Source organism: Abrus precatorius, unplaced genomic scaffold (assembly GCF_003935025.1).
Source record: "Abrus precatorius isolate BTA unplaced genomic scaffold, Abrus_2018 Scaffold8, whole genome shotgun sequence".
Classification (NCBI taxonomy): domain Eukaryota; kingdom Viridiplantae; phylum Streptophyta; class Magnoliopsida; order Fabales; family Fabaceae; genus Abrus; species Abrus precatorius.
Window position 1 is genome coordinate 29,408,559 of NW_020874428.1, and position 22,869 is coordinate 29,431,427.

The window sequence follows — 22,869 nt, forward strand, 5'->3', positions numbered from 1 at the left end:
CTTCTTGGACATTATAATTGCTTGCTTATTATGCACACTAGTGAATAGTTTCATAGTACATATGAATTTTTTTGTGTTTGGTTATCTGTACCCTTAAATTCTTCCACAGTTTGCTATTTTGACAAATTTAAATTTTCTACGGACGCTCAACTCAAAATGGTTCACTTTTTAGTTTTTTCTCTTGGTCAAACTTACCCTCCACCTTTTATGCCTTTGGGCCCTTGGCAGGTTGATATTTCGTTGTCTTGGTTGTGAGCTTTTTGGGTACGAGGGTCCTATGAACTTGCTGACTTGCTGATTAGTAGTTGTTCTATTAGAATTTTGAAGATTCTTTTTTACGTTAAAGTATTTTTATTTTTTTTTAAGTTATGGAAACTTTTAACATCAATCATAAAAACAGTAATGTTTTATTAATGAACATTTTTTATATCATAAAATAAAAATATAATAAATATTTTTAATAAATTTTTATTTTTTTTAAATGTTAACAAAATTGTAAATTTATTTTAACTTAAAAAATGCATTGTTTTAAGAAAATACAATCATTGACTGGCATTTTTATTTTGAGATTTTTTTTATATGCGATCCCTTCATCCCCAGTAATTGGATAAACATAATTGACTGGCAATGCAACACAAGATACTCACATCACAAATAGGAAATCCATCGTAATGAAAGTTATATCAACTATTTGTGTCCCTATTGTTATACTGCACAATCAACAATTATTTGTGCATGGACTCGTGAAGCCCACAGATACAACCTTTTTGTCATTTGATATATATATATATATATATATATATATATATATATATATATGTTACCTTTTCTCCCTGATTTCAGCATGAAATTTTGAAAGGAAGAATAATCAATGTGAGGTCTCACGTTACAAAATTTAGTAACTACTTACATTTCAAATTAAGCGTCGTCATTGGAGTGTTTGATTTTTCTATTAACACGAACAACAGGATAAAATGGTAGTAAGGGACACCGCAAACAATTGAAATGTACATCTTTATAAGCCTCAAAATTGGTTATCGACTATAATTTTATAAGAACATATTCTCACCCAGACTGCTGCTTATCTTTCTTTCCTTGTTTTTTTTTCCACCTCTTCTCTCGTCCTTTGTTTTGTTTTGTTTTTATTGTGTAAGATTAAGTGAACAAATTATTGTACGCCGGGAAGATGGCACACATACCCCATTTTTCGATATGAGGCAAGAGCATGTCGCAGAGCAACATTGATGCTAGCACCCTCCCTGAATAATGAATCATACAACAGACAAACAAATTGTGACAGTTCCTCTTCGTCACTGTCCCATAAAGAAAATGTGCGGTCCCCATTTTTCTCGGCGTCACTATCTTCCCAGTCACTTACTGGGCTATCAGGTATGTTCTCGTCATCCGCTTCATCCTCTCCAATTTCAAACTTACCATTTTCCATCACGTTCAACTCTTTGGAACCATCGAAGTTGGTCAACGGAGACTCTGGGGGTTCATTTGAAGGACAAACAACAGCTTTGGCACCTGAGTCTAGAAAGGCCTTAATAAGAGCAGGAGTAGGTCCATATGTCCCTGTGCATATTATGATCCTGTCTCTCCAAGCTCCAACCTAGGGTATTCAAGATAATAATAAAAGGAGAAAACAGAAATGAGTCAGAGCACATCCATGTATATGGACACAGGATTTGGTTTGTAATTTTCTCCCCTATAATACCTACACCGGGGAAAATATTGTTGCACAGGAGAACAGAGAAGTAATACAACAAAACATCCATTTTAAAAATATCCGTCTCTTCCCTTCCCATATAACCGAACATTATATGATATAGACATCTTAAATTGAAACCGTCAACAAGGAAAGCATGGCTCTATTTGATATTAAGAACCTCCACTAATTGATTATAATAGGATTTGACAACTATAAGTGAGGAATGCAAGTTAAAGACAGCCCACAAAAAGTAATGTGCAGATTATAATTTTACTACCTTTAACAACTTCGTAATGTGTAATATATGTGTATTTGCTTTATTACAATCTTAACCAATGAACTTTTAATCAACGGTTATAACACTACACTTCACCTCTAAAGACAACTATTTATTAACATAGAGAAGCCAAATCTATAAAGGTGATTTGAGTAAGCTTTTCGAGAAGTTTTTATAAGAAAAAAAAATAGTATAAAAAATAAATAGAACTTCTCTCCTATTAGAAACAACTTATACTTTTTTATTTTTCTAAAAGTTCTAAGAAACGTTTTAACTTTTCTAAAATTTGAAGAGATAAGTTATTTTTAACGTGTAAGAGAAAATTTCTTGATTTTTTATACTATTTTTTTTCTTGTATAAGCACTTCTCTAGAAGTTCACTCAAACAAGGCCATTGTCACTCTTCAAGCCAAAATCATTCTCTTGATATGATATAAAAACTAAAATGTTTATTCCCACATTTCCAAGAAAAGTATGCCAAAAGAAATATATTTGACTACTAAAGACAGAAAACTGTCAAAATAATGGCTGTCGATGATCTGTAAATCCTACAGTACCCATACAGTCCAGATGCTTTATGAATCAGCCGAGCTAGTGTCACAATAAATTTGTAATAAAATGGATTCTAGCTTTGTAAGTTCTGTCCCCAATATTTTAATCGCCCATATTAGGCATCCGTGTGTTTAACCAGATTAAAGAATCCCTCAAGAACAAAAGTTTGTAATAGAGACAAACTAAACCGTATGAAAAATGGACCTAGAACAATACAAACTGATAATCACACCTAAGATATAAACCGTATGAAACAAAACTTTTTTCAGAGTATAAAAGTGACCCTTGTATAATCAAGTGATAAACACCCAACCATCATTCTATATCTTAAAACCCAAAAAATATGATGAAAGTAAACATTGGGTAACAACCAAAAAGAAAGTCAATAGTTTGAGTGAAGCTCCAAAAAATGTACATCAATAAGGACAATAAGAAAATCAAAATTGGAGAAAAGCACTTACCATCCATCGTACATCGTCAGGTGATAAGTGCATAGAAGGGACAGTCCTACGAAACATATATGAACTAATTTCTTGATCATCCTCCATAACCTACATAAAAGATATCCAAACTCAAGTTTCTAATAGATATATTAATTTGATTCAAAAAATTTATAAAACACAAGGGGTAGAAGATATACTAGGGTTTGACGGCCTAGATAACGGTGGACAATGCCTCCAATATGAAAATAAGGTTTAAAGGCAACTAAATCAGAAATAGTAGAAATATTGGCCAAGAGAGATGCGCCCTTCCTGCGATGGCTCCTCATTGTTGACAACGAACTGAATTTAACATTTTGTAGAAATTTCTCAGCAAGCTCTCCAGGTTCAGCCACCACAAATACATCATTGTGCCAACTAAAGAAAAGGTAAAAACATCATGCTTCCATCTGCATGGAGAAAAATAATGGTAACAATGAATAGGAATTCATTAATTGCAGTAGCAAATACCTCACAATCAAGCCATCTGAGTCATTCTGAAGAGCTAAATGTATAACACCCACTTGCGGTGAGTTCTGCAATTTCTCATGCAATGATTTAACAGGTAAAGAGAGCTGTCTAAGTCCTCGAGGAGACATAGGAGGTGATGCAGCTGTTTTTCCCAATTGACCATCTAAACTTAAAGGTGGGACCAGATCAATTCGTCCATTCCTCTGACCAATGTCAGGACTATATACAAGGGGACTTGAAGGGAAGCTTCCTGTAAACAGAGGTGATGCAAATGGAGTAGGGAATGTTGTTGATGGCACAGTCTTTACAATCCCAGTCAAGCCCTGCATGAGGGACAATCGTATGCTGTTACGAGCACAAAATGACTCAAGCGCCCGGGCATGGTGGATCACTCTTCCAGAATCTGGATTCTGTGAAGCTTCAACAAGTAGTATATTACGCCTCCACCCTAAAGTGGGGCCATTAGCACCTGATAAAACAGAACAAAAAGAATCTTAAAATTTAGGGAGATCAATAAAAGCGAATTTTTACAGTATAGACAACAAATAATCCAAAATACCCTTCAGTGACTCTTTTGTCTTGGGTACTTTAGATCTCAGATTCTCTGACCACTTCTCTTCATGTTGGAAAGGAAGAAGCAATCTCTCACACACATTTTCAAATGCCTGATAATTTATTTGTATATATTCTTCAATTGCAGATTCCAACTTTAGCCAGTTAGTTGGATCTGTCTCATCAAGTTCCATTTCACAACGTTCATCAACTGTGAAGAAAACACACACAAGTACAGAAGACTAACTGAGAATTAAATTTCCTAAAGCAACTCTGAAAGTACAATTCTCTATCAATCAAGTAAAAGAAATGAAGTTAAAATTAAAAGAAAATAGGGAACTGCTGAAAATTGATTTAACTAGAACTAGAAGGTGGCAAAGAAACTTTTTCATACCCACTCTTCAAAACATAAACACGATACCTGGATTAAAACGAAAATATCGTATCTCAGGAAGCATAGGCAGCAATGTACTTAAAGCTTCTTCCACACGATCAACAGAGCATGCACTCTCAATTAACACCTGCCCTGTATCCAGATATCGCCAACCACCCCTTCGCATCTAAAACAGCATAAATGCACAATAATAAATTATGTAACTCAAGAACTTCAATAGTCAATAACAAGTCTCCTAAAATCAAAATTACTATTACTAATAATATTCTTTTTTTAGTGTTCATGCTTACAGACCTATAAAACTAGTGTAACAATGAGTACTTTCAAAGCCATTGATCTTTTTTCTTTTTTTTCAAATACAGAGTACCATTTCAGAACTAAAACAAAGAAGAATAGTTACCCTAGTTCGAACAGAACCACATCCTATTGAAACCAGACAGTCAATTTTTGTGTCAGGCCACAGAAGTTGTGCTTCTCTTATGGCAAAAATTGTGGGATTGTTTGCCACTATTGCACCATCTTGCCAGCGGTTGACGTCTTAAGGCACGTTGCATGATGAAAAGAAATACATGTCAAAAACAATACAGGCGTGGAAATAACCAGATTGATGCAAACAGCAGCACAGCAATCAGTACCATCAGAGAAATCGTCAAGATAATAAGGAGCAGCAGATGATGCTCTGATAGCCTTCCATATTTGATGCTTACAGCTTCCAACGAAAGCACTGCGCTTGTAGCCAACTTGTGCACCTATAGGTGATGCTAATGCAGTGTTCCCTGAACTATCTGATGTTGCAAAAGCCACCTCAGGTGTTCCAGCAGGGTACTGCATTGTAGATAGTAAAGGCAAGGAAGAGAGAAATAAAGTTAAATATTATAAAGAAACAATACATTTACAACCATGAGAAAGTATAATTTAATAGCCATTATAAATACCAAAAAAAAAAGTATTAACCTCACACCTGATAATTGCGAAATATAAATGGCTGTGCTGGCATCATGCTCACCAAGGTTGATACAACAAAAACTTTGGGCACACTTTTCACGGCAGAATCTATCATTAGATCCCCATCCTCATCAGCACACATTTCCTTCAATAGCCTCTCGAACTGATCTGCACTGTGCTGCATGACAATAAGTCATAATACTCCTTTTAGGGCATAGAAAATACAAATTTGTAGATCATAGATCCAGGCCCAGCCATCAAAATAGCTAATATTCATAAAAAGAATGCATTATGCCCTCTGTCATCAAATGTAAAATAGGACAACATAAACTTTTATATTGTAAAGTGTCTCATTTACACTCACAATTTCTAAAATACATGCTTCTAAGATTTAAAAAATATATAAAACATATATTTAGATGAAATAGAGGAGTGAAAAAAAGTTGTCAATATACCAACTTAAAGGATAGAAATATATACTTTTGATCCATGAACAACAACCCTAAAACTCTGTGATGAACTCTTATAAAGTTGATCTAACTTTTCTCTCCAAGTTGCAGCTTCGTTGTCCTTGGGAACAGGTTCAGCAAAAACAAGCTTCCCTGATTCCAAGAGTTTTGATCAGTTTATCTAGAATTGCAGGGCAAATAATTGGATCAATAAAAAAATAACATGTGCCATTCTAAAGCTATGTCCTTACCAAGATTTTTGTATATATCTTCACATTCTTCCAAAGTCATTAACTTAATTCCAAGGGCAACAGCTAGCATTCCACCAGTTGATGTGCCACATATTAAATCAAATAACTCATGTATTCGTTTTCCAGTTCCCTTTTCAATTTCCTTTAGCATTTGAACAGTTGCTAGACCTTTCATCCCTCCTCCATCCATTGAGAGTATGCGGAGTCCTTGTTTTGCCACTTGTCTCCCTTTTATTGCACGCCTCAGATTTTCATTTTCTCCTACAAAAGCATAAAATGAAGAAGTCCATTCATTAATCAGGAAAAAAAATCCTAAAAAGCATAGATAAATTGTATATCCAAAGACAAACCAAGAATTGCCAAAGCACGAGCTGCAGCTTTGTAAACACGTGGCTCAGTTGCAACAGCCAGGCGCAAGAGAAGTTCTCGTAAGCTTTCAGAAGTAACAAGTATACGACGGTTTTCTAGACAGAAGGCCAAATTCCCAACAGCTAACAGAGCAAGCCTTTGTACCTACAGAAAGATAAACCTAAAATTTAAAGGACTATGCAATATATGGAATCAATTAAACCATTATCTATGAAAAGAAACTAACTTGCCTCTGGATCTTTATGGGCACACAAGTTTTTCAATGATTTCAAAATATCTTTGGTCAACATCTTCTCAGCCACAGTATCAGATGTGAAGGCCAACTTGACCACAACTTGCAATACAGATATTACCTCTTCCTGACCTGCAAATTTCAGAACTGTTCCAATTGGTTGCATGATGTCTGCTTTCATCAACTGCAGTGCGACAGAATCATCAGAGGCAAGGGCTGAAAGAGCAGAGCATGCTTGTTCGACCTGCAAAATATTAAAAGCAATCACAACCACCAAATACAGCAACATAATAAATTAAAAACTTGTGATTTCTTGACCCATTAAAACATACCACATGACAGTTGTCACTGCTTATCATGCTTATAAGCTGTCGTACTGCATTCTCATCTTTACCTACAAACACTCTATTTCCCTCATCTTGCATTATCTTTCCCAGGGCAGATGCAAGTAAAGGATGATGACAAGAAGAAAAGCGGAATATAAGAGAGAAGGCAGCACTGAGTTTATGCCTAGATGCAACAAAATAAGAACTGTTTTCCATCTGTAATGACCAGAAAAAAAAAAAGCAAGTTTAGCTGAATATGTGATATGTTGTAAAAGAATAAAGTCATAAAAGTAGTCCAATTAGTTTGTGCTACCTCTATTTGCACATTCACGGATCTCAAATTTTCATCTGCCACAATCCTAATATTTGCAAGAGAAAGGTGACGAAGTTTGTGGAGGGGCAAAATTTCAGGAAGAAACTCAAGCGGATTTCCAAATAGCCTAAGAACTCGTAATTCAGCCATAGCCCTGCCATGTGTGGTAATGGTAAGACAATATGAGTACGTGGAGTCTAGACTAGTCTATACAAATTGTCCAAACCAAAAACCTGAAGTCAAGAAGTGGCCGAACAAGCTTGTTGTGTTCCAATGACAACTCCACTAATTGCATACACTGTCTCAATTCCACTGATCCAAAAAATAAAAAAATCAGATACAAGGGATTTTATTTTACAAGAAACACTAATCATAAGACTTCAGTTACTTAAGGAAATAGCGCAATAGTAAATACTAAAGGGCCGAACATTGGATGTGCTCCTCAAATCCACATGGGTTTTCTAAGTGCGTTGTTACAGTAAGTGAGGCCTAAGACTTCCCATACCCATGGTAGTCATGCTTTTCTATATTAAGTTGAAAGCTGCATGTAATCTAACATTACTCATTTCTTTCAAGCACTGCTACGCTGTCTTCAGTATACTTACTAGATAGGATATAAAATTATTTCCTCCTCTGCCAGGCACACACCAAAAAAACTAGTTTACTACTATCCTTACATGGTAGTAAGTCAAAGAGTCAGATAATGAAAAACTTACCAGGCACCGAGACAAGCATGTTGTTGTCAACCCTAAGCACCCTTAAGCATCTCAGCTCACCAAGCTCAGGGGGCAAAACTGTCAGCTTATTGTTATCAAGGTAGAGTTTCTCAAGGTGTGGCAATTGTGTAAGCTCTACTGGAAACACCTGTACATTATAAACAGTGTTAAGAACATCCCTAATCCAACACAATAACTTTGACCTCCACCTGAATTATAAAATTCAGTGAGCTTCCCGAGCATTGGTGAGGACAAAAGCAACGCTAGCAGTAGCAAACATAATAACACAATTTGAATCTTTCATATGTTACTGTAGAATATAGCGGGAACAAACAAAACCACTTACTAACTTCTTCAACTTCGAAAACTAAACACATCACTCCAAAAACAAACAGATTGAAATTCATTCCCTAAAATCATCCCAGAAGAAATAACGCAAACCAAACCGACATAAAATGAACATAAAAAGTGAAAGTTTCCTGAATGATGAATAAGAAACGCTCACCGATAAGCCACAGCCACAAATACTGAGCACAGCAAGAGTGGACCAATGGTGACCGCAACAGGCAGCGGCGTCTCCATCATTCGGCGTTGAGGAAGCCAAATCGGAGCGCAACAAGCGTATCAAAACCCCAGTGCCCTCGTTTTGCTGACCAGAGCCAACAGCCTTGGCCATTGTGACAGCCCTGAGAGGCTCCCTTCTCTTAACAACCTTCATTCCCAGATCCACCACATTCTCATCATCATCACGAGGCCTCAGTTCAACCACCACGGTGTCCTGCGGCAACGGCAGAGCCACCATCAACTGCGACTGAAGCTTCAGAGCGACCTGATCCTCCTCCTCCGACGCGGACCAATCCAATTCGATGCGAAACCCGAGGTCCTGATCCTGCGAAAGGATTGAGGAAGAGGACGACGACGACGACGACGACGAAGACGACGAACGCGACGAGTTTGAGGTACGGGTGAGAGTCTCCGGCGGATCGTCGGTGCCATAGCTGAGAGTAAGGTGGAAGATCTCGGAGGGCCTCTTCCAACCCAATCCCCAAGACATTGTCGATTCGCGATGGAGATTCAATATTCAGTTACGGCATGGCGCCGTTGAATGGCCGAGAATTGATGAACTCTACGTTGCCACATTCGGATCCGAATTCGATTGCTGTTGAATGCTGAATGCTAAATGCCGATTGATGGTTCAGCGAATCTCAGAATGAAGATGCCACAGACTGAGACTCGCGCACACCACACGGAACAGGCGTGTGATCAAGTTTGGCACATACAGAGAGAGCGAGAGAGAGAGAGAGAGAGAGGACGAGCCCAAGTTGGGGGTGTTACCCGTCAACATACATATATTCAGTGTCCTTTACAGAAAAAATTAGTTTGGACTTTGGAAAATTAATGAATTCCATGATAATCGGTGGTTAATGTACGTACGTTTCAAAGAAGTTATGTATTTAAACTAAAATCCCACTCCCACCCACCTTCATTTTTTTTAATATATTTTTAAATAAATTTTATTATTTATTAATTTCTTAGCTAATGTTCTAAGAATGATAATTAACAAAAATCTTTCTTAATTATGACATTTTATAAAGAACAAGTTTGCGAATTAAGGCTATTTTAAGTACATTTAAGGGACGGAGCCAGGGCCGGCTATAGTTGAAAGAGCAAACATAACCTTACTGGTTCATTTGTTTCTTTGGATATATTTCAACACCATTAGACGCTGGTGAAAAATGAAGATAGAAAAGCATTATTTTGTAGTGTGACGGTGAGAAAAACCTTATTTGAATTCTTAAAATTTAATTATGCTCGCACTTCATTTTCTTAGTGGATTTTATTGGCTTATGTTTGGCTGGGATCCCCCAATAAATAAATTTCGTTATTGTCTTTTCTTGGAGTGATATTACTTAATGAATTTAAAACGCATTACTAATGCTTTCAAATAAAATTATTTCTTTTAGAAATTCTTTTTATTGAACAACTTTAACAGCCACATATTCAACACGATATCCCCCGTCCATTTTCTTCTGCAAGCAACGACTTTGACCATACTTAGGTCTTTTTCCGCTGAACAGGTGATTAAGAATTAGTCGCAGTGCTATCAGTCAGAGTCTTCTTGGCATCCATTACTAACTATTTAACACTGTCTGACTATATGTTAAATTGTTAAGGCAGTGTCTGTTACAGTGTCATCCTTTCTGGATTGTTGTATCATTTAATGAAATTCAAATCTATGATATTGCAGTTCATTAAATGGGAATCAAAATTAAGCTCACATTTTACATGACAATATTTCAAGTTACTAGTATCATATCTGTACAATAAATATGATTATTTAGAATATGTGTTTTCATTATTAAAATAAAATTAAACAACAAATTAATAAAATAGAAATTTTAAGGAAAAGGTGTGACAGTTAATGAAATTAACGGACACGGAAAGTCATAGCTTGACGATTGATTAATGCCTGGGCTATTTCACCACAAGAAAAGGATTTTGTTCAATTGTGTTGGTATAATGGACGAGTTCCAATCCCTAATGGTCAAATATAAAAATTTACTAATTGCAGTCACTTAATCAACACATACATAATGACTTCACCATATCCTATTTCATCAACTAAAACCTCCTAGAAGAATCACTTCACTGCGGTGATTTAAAGTTGTAAGCTGTGCCCATCGTATTAATAGCTGGTAAAACTCATATGACATAAATACATTATAACTCCAGATTCGTTGCTGCCGAATTAAACAAATTTATTAACTCCTGCTTTACTGCATTATCTGCAAATATAAACTCGACAGCATTCTTTGATAGCTCAAACATTTCTTTCCTTCCAAGGCCTGGATAATAGCCAAACCAACAAGCAGTCAACAAAGTTAGCCATTAGTATTTTTTAAAATTCCACTGGCTGCAAGAGAAAAGTTAAACCTACCAAATGAAGCAGCAGCAGTTTGGTATTCGATGGACAGACTGGTAGAGAATACGCCTGGGTCATCGGTACATAGGATTAAAGGATGCTTTGCTTCATACAAATGCCCTGCATCAACAAGAGCATCGTGATGTTAAGCTGTTAACCAAAACTTGTAACTTCCCCACGACTTCTTTCCTTTATTAACCAAAAATTGAAAATAAACCCTTTTCCGTAAAGCCCATAAAATCTTAGTGAAAAGCTGTAGAAACAGCAAGGTCCTTTTATTATCCTATACCAACATAAAAAATAAACAAAAGAACCTACCGAAATGGTGAGCTTCTATTGTTTGAACAGAAAGTGTCTGAATGTTTGATGTTAAACAAATTTCAACCTGAAAATGTGAAGATGATATTACTCGGCATTCAATAAATTGCGAAGAGACAATATAATATCAAGCTTTCAAACATAGCAACAATCAAAAGCCATAATGGATGACCACTGAATTATGGGCTCCACTTATTCCAAATCAATTTTTTTAACAGAAAACTTTAGAAGAGCATGCAAAACCATTTAACTGATTGATTATCAACAAAGGACATCTGCTTGTTGTCACACAAATCATGCACACTACCATTATTTTTCTTTACCATTAATATGACTAAAGGTCTTGCAAAGTCTAACCGGAATGTTAGAGGACTTAAGCTTTATCCAGTGCTCGTTCTCAAAGCAACAAGCATGTCCAATCCTATGGGGAAGAAAGTCGAGCATATCATGTATCTCCTTTGGTTTATGTACCTTAAAACACAAAGTCAGAAAAACAAACCAGACAAGGAAACACCAAGAATAAAAGGCACAAGAAAAAATATCAACACACCTCTCCACAGTGAAGAGTTACATAAAGACCTTGTTCTCGAGCAAATTGCAATGCTGGCAAATATGTATTCCTGCAAAAGATAAAACTGGATTAAGCATCAATTTTTTTAAAAAAAAAAAATTAAAGTGAATTACTATACTGGAGTCCAAGATTGATCTGATATACCATTCACCCAGATACGGATTCCCGGAGAGGTCAATTCCAACAACCCCTAAATGCTTCATTTCCAGTGCAAGCATGACCTACAGCAAAGAAGCAAAGTGTTCAAAGATAGTATAAGAAACAGACTTAGGTTTGCCCAAAATACTTCTGCTTTATGGCTTACAGTTTCCATTGCCATTTCTGTTGTCTCCCTACGGTCGATGCTCAAGATAAGCTTAACAAAGATTTTTTTTCTAGTCTCTTCACTACATTTATCATTAGTGCCTGAAAGTAATGGATTTGAAAGAATTCTAGGCTCCTCGCTGGAAGGAATAAAAGCCACATCAACTGAATTGATAGCTCTTAGACCGTCAAGTACAGCTTCCATGTAAGAGCGTTTGCTCATTCCTTGCGAAACATTATTCTACATGGAATTAAGCAAGCATTTTCTTCATCAAATCAATGGAAACAAGCACACACACAAAATAACCAACTGAGCTCCAATAATTACCTTTGGAGTAGTTCTCAGCTCCAGATACACAACATTCTCTGATGCAAAATCTTCAACAACCTGCTCTCAGACATTGCTAGCATAAATGCAAAGGCAATAAATTCGGAATACTAAAATACGGATAGTGGGCACTAGGCAAGCAGAGACATACTTCTTTGGTAATCCTGGTAACACTCGCGTGATCTGTTGTAATAATGTGGATTAAGTCAAACAACTTGAATACCTCGTGTAATTTACGATCACCTGTATTTACATGCCATAATCAGTACAAAGCTTTAAAACACAAATATAACGTAAATATGGATCATTAAAATTGAACAGGGGAAGCAGATAAACAGCAAGAGGATTAAAGTAAAAAACTTAAGTAATCATGCCACGTTTTATCATCCTAGGAGCAAATTAAAAAGCTAGATAGTTCTACTCCTTTGTTTTCTCATCGAACAGCGCAACAAGCACAAATTCAAACGTCAAAATGAAATCCAAAATGAATATCAAGCACAGCAATGGTAAAGGGGGCACATTGAAAGACAAAAAGAGACAAACTTTTAAGGATAATATGCTCCACGCGGCGGAAATCTATGACACCCTTGTCAGCCAAAGCTCGAGCAAGTTCTCTGTGCAAGAAAAATACGAAAGCATAGTGGGAGTAAAGCATAGAGTTAAAATAAAAGGAGTAAACTTACATAAGCGTGAGGTATCTGATAGATCCATTGAGGTGAGCATGCAGTTCTATCTTTGGCATTGACAGCCACCACTCCATCTCTGCTTAGTGGCTAAGACACTCTTCCCCGTTTCTCGCACCCAAACTACTCTGTTCAGTTCAGAAATTCAGAATGCTCCCTCACTCAACAGTGCTTCACATTACTATTCGAAGGCTATCTCAATACCTCCTTTTATACTTTTTTTCATAAGAATAATGAAGCTGGAGAAAATTGCTTTTATTATTATTTAAAAGATAAAGGTGAGTTAGAATGTAAGGTATTTCCTAAAAAACATGCAAGATATATCATGTGCAACTAACTGAAAAGTGAACCTGATTTATTTAATCAAAGAATACAAATAATTTATAAACATTCATTTCCTCTAACTTATCAAAATGTCTTTTAAGAATAAAATTGTGCAACCTGTCAGCATTAAAGTGGACTATATTAAAATGCACTGATACTAATAATGTTGCGAAGTTGAACATAACAATTTAAATTTTAAGCTTTTACTGTTTTTATTTTTTTATAAATAAATAATAATAATTAATATTTTGTAAAATTTTATAATGAAAATGACTATTTTTTTTAAAAGGTGTTTTATATAAAGGATAAGAATAAATTATAATTTTATAGAGTTAGTCAATTAAAGTCTGATTCTAATTAAATTATATTTTATTTTCAAAAAATAGAAGCATATTTAATTAAATTATAATTTTTTTTATGAAAGAGGGAAGAAACACTTAACAAAAAAAATCACAATATTTATATTTTTTTAATGCAACAGAGTACTATTTTTCAAAAAATAATAACAAAATATCCATTTTTTATAATATCAATTTATCAAAATAATAATAGAAAATCATTGCATTGTCTCATTTTATTTAATAAAATAAACTATAAATGAAAATAAAAAAATTATTGTCCTATTTTTTAATATGACAATTTATTTGAAATAAAATAAAATATTCAAATTTATAATTATTTGAAAATACATACCAATTTTTTAAGTTTTAAATTTTATATTTATCAACTACTTTAATAACTAATTTTCTCAAATACCTTCTATTTAATTAACTAATTTGTCTGTTAATTTAATCAAACAAGTTTTAAAATTAGTCAAATAAATAAAAAAGCTAGCTTAAAATCTACATTTTATCTTGCCAAAATTGTGTTCAACAAAGAGAATGGATAAGTTAGAAAATTGAAACTTGGAAGTTAAAAGTCAATAAGTTGATTAAATTAACGCGTTTGCTTGGCCTGAACCCCTGGGTTCAAGAATATTGAACTGCACCTGGATTCTGAAACAGTGGTGGCAAACAAGTAACGTGCATGGCAAGTGGTCCAACTTGGATCAAATATATCACAGCATTAATGGAGGCAAACAAAGGTGCAGATTACCTAGCTTACCTGAGATGCAATCATGATCCTCATCCTCGTTTTGGGATGGGTCAAATGTTTCTCTCAGATGTCGAGTTTCTATTCGCAAGGCTGTGACAGTGTGGTGGTTTTTTTCTGCTTCGACCCATTTGATCAGTTACCCAAAAACTAGTATGGGTTTCTTAAGATTCAAAGTTGCACTAACTTATAGGTATAAAACAACATAAAAACCTAATCTTGAAATTTCATAGCTATATATATATATATTTCCAAATAATTATCACTTTTCACAGGCATGATTGTGTTATGAAGTGTAATTAATTGAAATCAAAATCATTTCATTAGTAAAAATCTTATTTGTATGTATGTTAAGGATTAAAGGTGTGTTTAAGTGTATAGTTTAGTTAAACACTTATTTAAAAAAAATTAAATGATAGATTATGTATAAATGTAATCATAAAATGTATTAAAATAAATTAAAGATAATTTATTTTAATAAATTATACCAATAAAATTATTAAAATATATTTTAAAATTTATTAAAATTATATATTATTTACAAAATCTTTTATATAACTCCTAAATGTAACGCTGGTTATTTAGTTGCGAAGCACTGAAAAGAATATGGACTATTGTGTTTTTTTTTTTCATAACTATCTTAACTTTTTTTTTTAACTGTCAGATTAAATTATGCCTCTCCGTTAAATTAGTTTTCTTATAGATAATTGATTTATTTTTCAAATGCCCTCAAAATCAATGTAATTTTAATTGTTTATAAAATTATTTAAGCCAAGTTTTAAAATATCTTCGAAACAAAATATAATCTCTTTAATATGTTTCCATTAATTTGTACCAATGATTTTTATTTTTTTTTAATTCTATTGCAGTATTAATATACAAATATTTATTATTATTATTATTATTGCAAAATAAAATAACTTAGATATATAAGTCTTTTCAATTTTAAACAAATACTTTTAATAAACAATAAAACATTAAATAATATCATAAAAAATTGACACTGCATTAATATTAAATTTCAAATTTCTGTTCTCTTTTATGTTCATTTTTTTTATTTTAACCTTGGAAATTATATAAAATATTTGAAAAACTGAAAAAAAGAAAACAAACAATGAGAATAAATAAATAATAACTAAACTTTTTCATACTAAATGAAGTGAATTAATTACATAAATTATACATGTATTTGACATGCATTAAGTATAAATAACCGATCATTTTTATTCGTACTTCTACTTAAGCTTGTCTCTCACATGCTCAATTTATCAAAGACAAAAATTCTGTAGTTCTCTACAGTATGATGGGAGAGAGTGACATTTTTTCATTTGGTTAAAAGACGGGGAATTGTGAGTATAAACGAGCTCATGAATTATTTAGATATAGTTTTCAAAAAAATAAACCAAGGACATTTATTTAGATAAATAAATAATTTTCCAATCTTTTTAATAATATACTTTTAAAAAGGTTGTGTTAGTTTTTATTATAAAATTATTTATAACGTTTATAAAATATTTATTATTTTTATTTTCTTCCATAAATAAAGTTGATAAAAATTTAAATTAAAATCAATAAGAATAAATGTTAACAGTGAGGTTAAGTTTAATAATATAAAACAAAAATAAAATTATCATATTATAATATTTAAAAACAACAAAATTGATTAAATTTACCTATTTTTATTGATCTGTGTAATTATAACCAAGTATTATAATATCAAAGAAAAACTTAAGTTATAAATAAGCAAATTAAACGAATAAAAGACAAGTTGTATATGTTTAGACTAAATCAAATTTACCTCGTTTAATAAATGGTAGAAATGAGGACAATAATTTTCTTTAACTACAAATCAAACTTGATGCTTAAACTCCAGACTTAGTTTTCACATTACCATATCTGGCTGTGCATGGAAGGACGTTAAGTTTTTTAATTTCTTCCTTTTCCATTTAGCAATGGTAAAACGTAGTATGCGTGACAATAAATTTTTAACTTAATTTACGCACCTACCATGTCAGTGTCAGTTGCTTCTTAATTATCTTTTTCATTGTTCATCCTCCACCATGCCCATCCAGGCATATTCTCACTGCCTGCATGTTACCCAAAGTCGCTTTCTTTATTATTTTTGCTGGTAAACAGTATACAATTATTGAAGAATGAATGAATCATTACCAAAATAAACAGGATAAAGAACGAATGGCTTGTTGTAAATTTAGCTATTAGCCTAGGAGTGGACATTAATTGTTAAAATATAGGCTTTGATTAGCAGATTAAATTTTATGTTCGGGATTTCAAAATTATTTTTTCAAAAACTTTTTACTGCATCTGTTGTATAAATCTTCATTTTGTTCAGTAGAATTCGATGATTATGGGGAAAAAAACCATGTTGATCAACCATTTGTGTGTTTTTTTATTTTTTGGTGGAATAAAACGCGCATTTGACTTAATATAATAAAAAAATTAACTGTTTTCTCATTTTTAATGCGGGTAACGACTTCTTGTCCTGTAAGGCTGTAACCAAACACAGTCTCATTTCTTTACATGATGTTTCGGACAAAAGATAAGGACATATTTATATGCATTAAATTTTGGGTCCTGTTAACTTTACAGTAATTTATTTGAGGAAAATAATAGATCTAATTTTTTTGTGACATTTGAAGTGAAGAAACATTCCACCTATTTATTTTCAACTCGATAAAATATATTTTTCAGATTTAAAAAAAATTATTTCTTTTATCCAAATAACGGTTAAGAGTTCCTTGACATGCTTATGTAATTTATCATAAACACTTGTAAAATTTAAAATAAACAACCACTGTATACTTAAATATTGTCAGTAAAGGTAGACAAATTTAACATAAAGTTAAGCCTCTTAAGCATGATAATCAAATTCTCAAACGTGTATACAATATATGAAAAGACCATAATTAAAAAAAGTAATTCGACTTCAGCAGTGTTTATTTTGGAAAATTATTACTAGTTGACTCTTGAAGAATATACTCTTAGACGTTCTAATTTAAAGTAATCATAATTTTGAGAGGATCAAACTAAGTTCGAAAAGACAAATACACAACTTAAAAAATTAATAATAATCCCTCTCGCACATCACAGTATTGTACATCAGTTGCTTCAAGTTTTGAAACCTAGCCAATTACAACAGCCATTTTTTCTGTTTACTGAATATGTTCATAGAAGAAAGCATAAAAGGTGCCCATCAACATCAGAGTCACAAAAACTAGTAACTGGTTGAAAGTATGGGTGGGTACCAATAGTTAACATTTTGCTACGCAAGTTGAAGACATCCCTTACAGTTGAGAGTAATTTGCTTCAGAGTTGGGAGTCCTACTTAGTATAGTTAGCAGGTAAAGTAATAATTTTCACGTGAAGCTAGCCAACTACCTTTATACTCTTTTTGAAGCCTTCTCTGTGTCCTCTTTGCTAGTTTTTGTATTTTTCATCATATGGGTTTAAAAAACATTTAAACGTAAATTCAGTGAAAAACCATAACGAATAATATTAAAATGAATATAAATTTATTACTATTTAAACATTATTTTCAGCCCACACTCAATTTAACATTAATAATGCGTTTCAACTTTCTTACGACACAGTACACCTAATTTTAAGACGAGATATAAGGAAATTAGTTAAAAAGTATTCAAGTAAAGTGATAGGATCTAATTAGGGGAAAAAATTAACTTCTAAGGCATAACATACGAGCTTACATGTTTATTAGTTATATTTTTAATTATAAATTTTTAATATGTGCTACATGTGTTAAGAAGAATTAAATATATCTTAGGCAGTAAATTTATAAAAAAACCTTTATAGAAAAAGAAATTGTATAAAAAATTGAATAAATTTTTTTTCATAAGTTAAAAATTATTTATACTCTCTATTTGTTGAGACATTATTTCATTTAATTCTTTGAAATTTTCAAAATATTATATTTTTTTAACTTATAAAAAATACTTTATTCATTTATTATATTTTTTTATAAATAATTTTCTATAAATTTATTTAAATTAAATTTAAATACTTTAAATTACAATAAAGTGTAAAACTATGATAATTAAATGAGTAATTAAAATTATATATTGACTAAAATATGAGGACGAAAATAAAATTAAGCCAACTTTTTTTATTTATAATTTAAATTTATTTTAAATAATGTTCTTAAATCTTGACAAAGTGTATAAATTAAAGATATTATTTTACGAAGTAATTTTTTAGGGGGTCCAAATCACTTGTATTTTCCGTTGGATCGGTGTGAATAAGGTAAAATTGTCGTGAACAACATAAACTCTTAAAAAAATGAAAATATTATAAGTTATACACTAAATAAAATAAGAAGCTAAAAAATGTTACTTAAATAATGAGATTTTCTACCTAATAAACAAATTTTCATATGCTTTAAAGAATGACGTGATATACAATATTTAAATATCCGTAGTAGAATGTGAGAATGATTCTATCCAAATATATGCAGATGCCATCCCACTCTCCTCACTACGCACGTGGATGGCCAAGTTCTTTGGAGGGTCATGTTCGCTAATTCGGTATAATTCGGTAACCGTCTTGTCTCTGATACACGAACACGATTTTCAAACTAGAGCAAATTATGAGGTTTATATTGGATGTTTGCGCGTGGATACAGAACATTCGATACGCAACTTGTATTTATTTCAAGCATGTCTTGAGTAATCATCAATGCGCTCGGAAAACCGAAGAGGAAGACTCTATGGTTGAACAGGAAGCTAATTAAAATGATATTCTCATCCAATTAACAAAAACACTGATAAGATTAAAATGTGGTAATCATATAAGTTAACTTTGTATTGTTATACATATATAAAAAGATGTTTCATTCAATTAAATTAAACGGGGTAGGTTGAAATGAGTGGAAGAACGAAATAGCATTGGTTAAGATTTTGAAGCATGAGGAAATGTGCATATATAATAAATATTTGATACAGTATGTCGTATATATAGGATAGATATCACCTTGACTTGACTTGTACAGTAGCAGAGACTCAAAGCGCAAAGGCAAATAGAGAGCAGAGGAAGCTTCCCAAATACCCTACAAAAAAGAGTCAAATCACTAATATTCTTTTTCATGCCTTACAGTAAACTACATATATATTCTCTTCCACGGAGTCGAATGATCAAGTGTAGTGATGAACTTAAACAGAAATGGATCTGGGGACAATAACTGCCTGTAGAGGGTTCTTCATGACAACAGTGAAAGCGAATTTCTCAGAGGGGTTTGGAGGGGCATTGGGAAGAGGCAACCATTGGAAAGCATGAACCATCTTAGCCAGTAACAAGTTTATATGCAAAATCCCAAGAGTCCACGCTGGACAAATCCTCCTCCCAATACCAAACGGCATCATCTTCACCCCTTTCGTTCCCGTAACGTCCACATCAACCCCATCCCCGCTCACGAACCTCTCGGGTCGGAACTCATTCGGATTCTCCCACATATTCGGATCCTCCGTCAACCACGCCGTGTAAAACTCCACACTCGCATCCTTGGGAATCGTGTACCCTCCCAGCTCCGTCTCCGCCGTGGCCGCGTGGGACAGCACAAAGTGACTGGGCGGGTGTCGCCGGAAAGTCTCCTTCACCACGGCGGAGAGATAAGGCATCTTCTCCACGTCACTCTCCGTGATCTTACCGTCCTTCCCCACACACTGCACAATCTCTCTATACAACCTCTCCTGAATCTCCTGATCCACCACCAAGTGAAACAGCGCCCACTCCACCGCCGTGGCGCTGGTGTCCGTGCCGGCGCTGATAACCTCAGACACCAGCGTCACAAGCTCCTCCTCCCCCAACCTGCCACGACCAGGCACCTCTAACCTAAAAAGCGAGTCGACGTAAGCAGCACCAACGGGACTGGCCATCTCAGCACCCCCTAACTTCCCCTCGCTGTCGACGAAAGCCTTCCTGCTTCTTATCAGCGGCGCCAAAAGCTCCACCTGCTTCTTCCTCAGCAGCCTGGCTTCCTTCAGCTGTCGCCGGAACAGCGGAGTGAGCACTGGCAAGAAGTCTGGAAGCTTGGGAAGCGTTATAAGCATGACGTCCTTGAGAATGCTCTCGATGCTCTTGATTCGTTCCTCTTCGATCTTTGCGCCGAAGCAGAGACAGATGAGGATGCTGCATATGGTGAGCCTGCAGTTGCTCATCACTTCCACGAACCCGTTTTCCCGGGCCTCTTGTTGGATCCTTCTCATGTGGGCCTCCATGGCCCATTTTCTGATCCAGCTGCACTGCTTTATCCTGAGCGGGGTGATCATCTCTGTCACGAAGTTCCGTCTGAGGGAGCGCCAGAGAGGGCCGTACTCGGCCGAGTTGATGGCGCACTTGCCCATGCTGAAGATGAGTCGGATGGGGGAGTCTTCGGGCCGGCTCGCGAACAATGGGCCTCGCTGGATTAGCGCTTCGTGAATGAGGTCCGCGCTGGTGACAATGATCAACGTGCGCTGGCCCATTTGCATGGTGAAGATTGGACCGTACTTTTTACGTAAGTCGCGGATGATGTAGATGAAGTGACGGCGTTGCAGGATGACTTGAAAAAGGTTTCCCACGACTGGCCACCCCGGCGGGCCTGGAGGGAGGTTCTTGGGCCCGGCACCGGTGGAGGAACAGCGGCGCCGCCACCACCGGAGGAACAGAAAGGCCAAGGCCAGCAGAATGAGGTCTGGTAGTTCCATGATAAGCTAAGAAGAGAGAATAGAGGAAAGTGAAGAGTGGGGTGGTGAATGAGGGTGGGTGCATCCCGACATATTATATAACATGAAAAAGGTGATAACATGTGTGAAGGGTAGTGAATGAGTTTGGTCTACCATGGTTAATTGTATTGAATAATTTGAGCAGACGTAATTACTGTGAGTACGGCTTGTTCAGGATCGTGACAGATATTCAACGGAGGAGCTGTGGTTTTCACGAGGGGCCATCTTTCTTTCTTTCTTTTCTACTTGTCCAGAAATTTGTAACTCTTCGTGTCTCCAAATTGAAAGAGATTTAGTTTTTTATAACCCAACTGACCAAACCATGAGATTCAGTCCATTTTTTCATTTTTATGCCCACAACAGTGTATTTAAAGCTATAAATTTATCTAACTGGTTAGACGCGGTCCAGTTGTAAATATTGCATTAAAAAATATAAAGATAAAAGCTCTCTATTTCATGCTTTATTTTCAATGGAAATGCTTTTTTTTATGCAATAATAGAAGTTTTGTGCTTATTTCTTTTATAATTATTAAACTCCTTTTATAAATCTAATATAATATACATGTTGTTTCAACAAAATCTTATTACTTTTAAAGATTAAGACTCGCAAAACTTATTTATATATTAAGTAGATAAAAACATAGATATAACTTCATTTTCCGAATCCTATCAATATTATATACTTTTATTTTATTAATGTATTTGATGTAAATAGAAATGATAGAAAGATAACATGAGGGATCCTCCATACAAAAGGGACTAGTCGAAAATATTTGTATTACTTAATTTTGATCTGGGTGTGGTAGTAATGGACAGGTGGGAGTTGAACAATTGGGTGGGAGTGCAGAGCAGTAATCAATAGCAAAATTCATGGATTTGGCATTGGACTGAGTGACCACTGTGTGCATTGCCCTCATTGGATTTTCGTGGACGTCTCGTCACTACATCATGTTTCTTCAGCGTGGGGGTTATGTACCTTAAATAGTATCATTTATGCACACTCCACATGTCCAGTTAAGCAGGGTACTCCCTTAGATTTTTAATTCGCTTTTAAGATCAATTTTAAACTAATAAATATAGTTTCAAAGTGTTAAATATTTTTAATTATTTCCAAAACAAATATAGATGTTTGTGCCCCATCCTCAACCAGAGGAGTTATTGGGTACACTTTCGAAATCTATATCAGATCATGAGTTCACCACAATAATTTGATAATCATTAATTTGTTACAACGCAAATAGCAGTAATATAATACAATAGTTTGTTTAATGTTCACTCTCTCGTCTAGTGACCCCTTTCTAATTTTCAACCATATTAAAGGTAAACTTCTCCCAAACTCTCTTTTGTTCTAATCTGTTCTTAGAGTTTTAATGATATCATCTACTGTTGAGAAAATTTCTCTTCCCACCATTGCATTAAGTCGTATAGTTCATAGCTAAAGTTTCTTTCCTTTTAGTTTAAATTTTCTCTTCCTTGTCGACATGATTACAGCTTCATTATATTATATTTTGCATTTCTCATTCTCCGTTATTAATAATGTAAATTTGTGAGGTACAATCA

General features: G+C 34.3%; 3 protein-coding genes across 3 annotated transcripts; all 3 read right to left on the bottom strand.

The window, feature by feature from the left end:
- Positions 1–1,020: 1,020 nt before the first annotated feature.
- On the bottom strand, positions 1,021–9,433 carry LOC113846810 (phospholipase A I-like). The gene is made up of 18 exons (XM_027475466.1): positions 8,542–9,433; positions 8,037–8,184; positions 7,554–7,632; positions 7,321–7,474; positions 7,014–7,223; positions 6,680–6,925; positions 6,431–6,593; positions 6,081–6,341; positions 5,861–5,982; positions 5,397–5,558; positions 5,071–5,260; positions 4,836–4,972; positions 4,463–4,601; positions 4,049–4,252; positions 3,490–3,958; positions 3,180–3,396; positions 3,001–3,090; positions 1,021–1,612 (listed from the first exon to the last, which is right to left on the bottom strand). Exons 1-18 carry the CDS (start codon positions 9,088–9,090, stop codon positions 1,169–1,171), a joined length of 3,984 nt encoding a protein of 1,327 aa, XP_027331267.1. The 5' UTR covers positions 9,091–9,433; the 3' UTR covers positions 1,021–1,168.
- A 1,324-nt stretch (positions 9,434–10,757) lies between these two features.
- Positions 10,758–13,274, bottom strand: LOC113847854 (adenosine deaminase-like protein). The gene is made up of 11 exons (XM_027477154.1): positions 13,163–13,274; positions 13,023–13,093; positions 12,631–12,722; positions 12,480–12,539; positions 12,153–12,392; positions 11,993–12,069; positions 11,828–11,897; positions 11,635–11,748; positions 11,278–11,344; positions 10,975–11,079; positions 10,758–10,882 (listed from the first exon to the last, which is right to left on the bottom strand). The coding sequence occupies exons 1-11, from the start codon at positions 13,237–13,239 to the stop codon at positions 10,758–10,760; spliced, it is 1,098 nt and encodes a 365-aa protein (XP_027332955.1). The 5' UTR covers positions 13,240–13,274.
- Positions 13,275–18,870: 5,596 nt separating this feature from the next.
- LOC113847464 (cytochrome P450 77A1) lies at positions 18,871–21,627 on the bottom strand. Its single transcript, XM_027476597.1, has one exon. It carries the CDS (start codon positions 21,289–21,291, stop codon positions 19,759–19,761), a length of 1,533 nt encoding a protein of 510 aa, XP_027332398.1. The 5' UTR covers positions 21,292–21,627; the 3' UTR covers positions 18,871–19,758.
- Between the last annotated feature and the right edge of the window lie 1,242 nt (positions 21,628–22,869).

Coding starts and splice junctions, on each gene's coding strand:
- LOC113846810 (XM_027475466.1), bottom strand. CDS start 9,090: ATGTCTTGGGGATTGGGTTGGAAGAGGCCCTCCGAGATCTTCCACCTT. Junction 7,224..7,320: donor CCGTGAATGTGCAAATAGAG/GTAGCACAAACT, acceptor TGGTCATTACAG/ATGGAAAACAGTTCTTATTT. Junction 6,342..6,430: donor TCGTGCTTTGGCAATTCTTG/GTTTGTCTTTGG, acceptor ATGCTTTTGTAG/GAGAAAATGAAAATCTGAGG.
- LOC113847854 (XM_027477154.1), bottom strand. CDS start 13,239: ATGGAGTGGTGGCTGTCAATGCCAAAGATAGAACTGCATGCTCACCTC. Junction 12,070..12,152: donor CAGAAATGGCAATGGAAACT/GTAAGCCATAAA, acceptor TCTTTGCTGTAG/GTCATGCTTGCACTGGAAAT. Junction 11,898..11,992: donor AATCCGTATCTGGGTGAATG/GTATATCAGATC, acceptor TATCTTTTGCAG/GAATACATATTTGCCAGCAT.
- LOC113847464 (XM_027476597.1), bottom strand. CDS start 21,291: ATGGAACTACCAGACCTCATTCTGCTGGCCTTGGCCTTTCTGTTCCTC.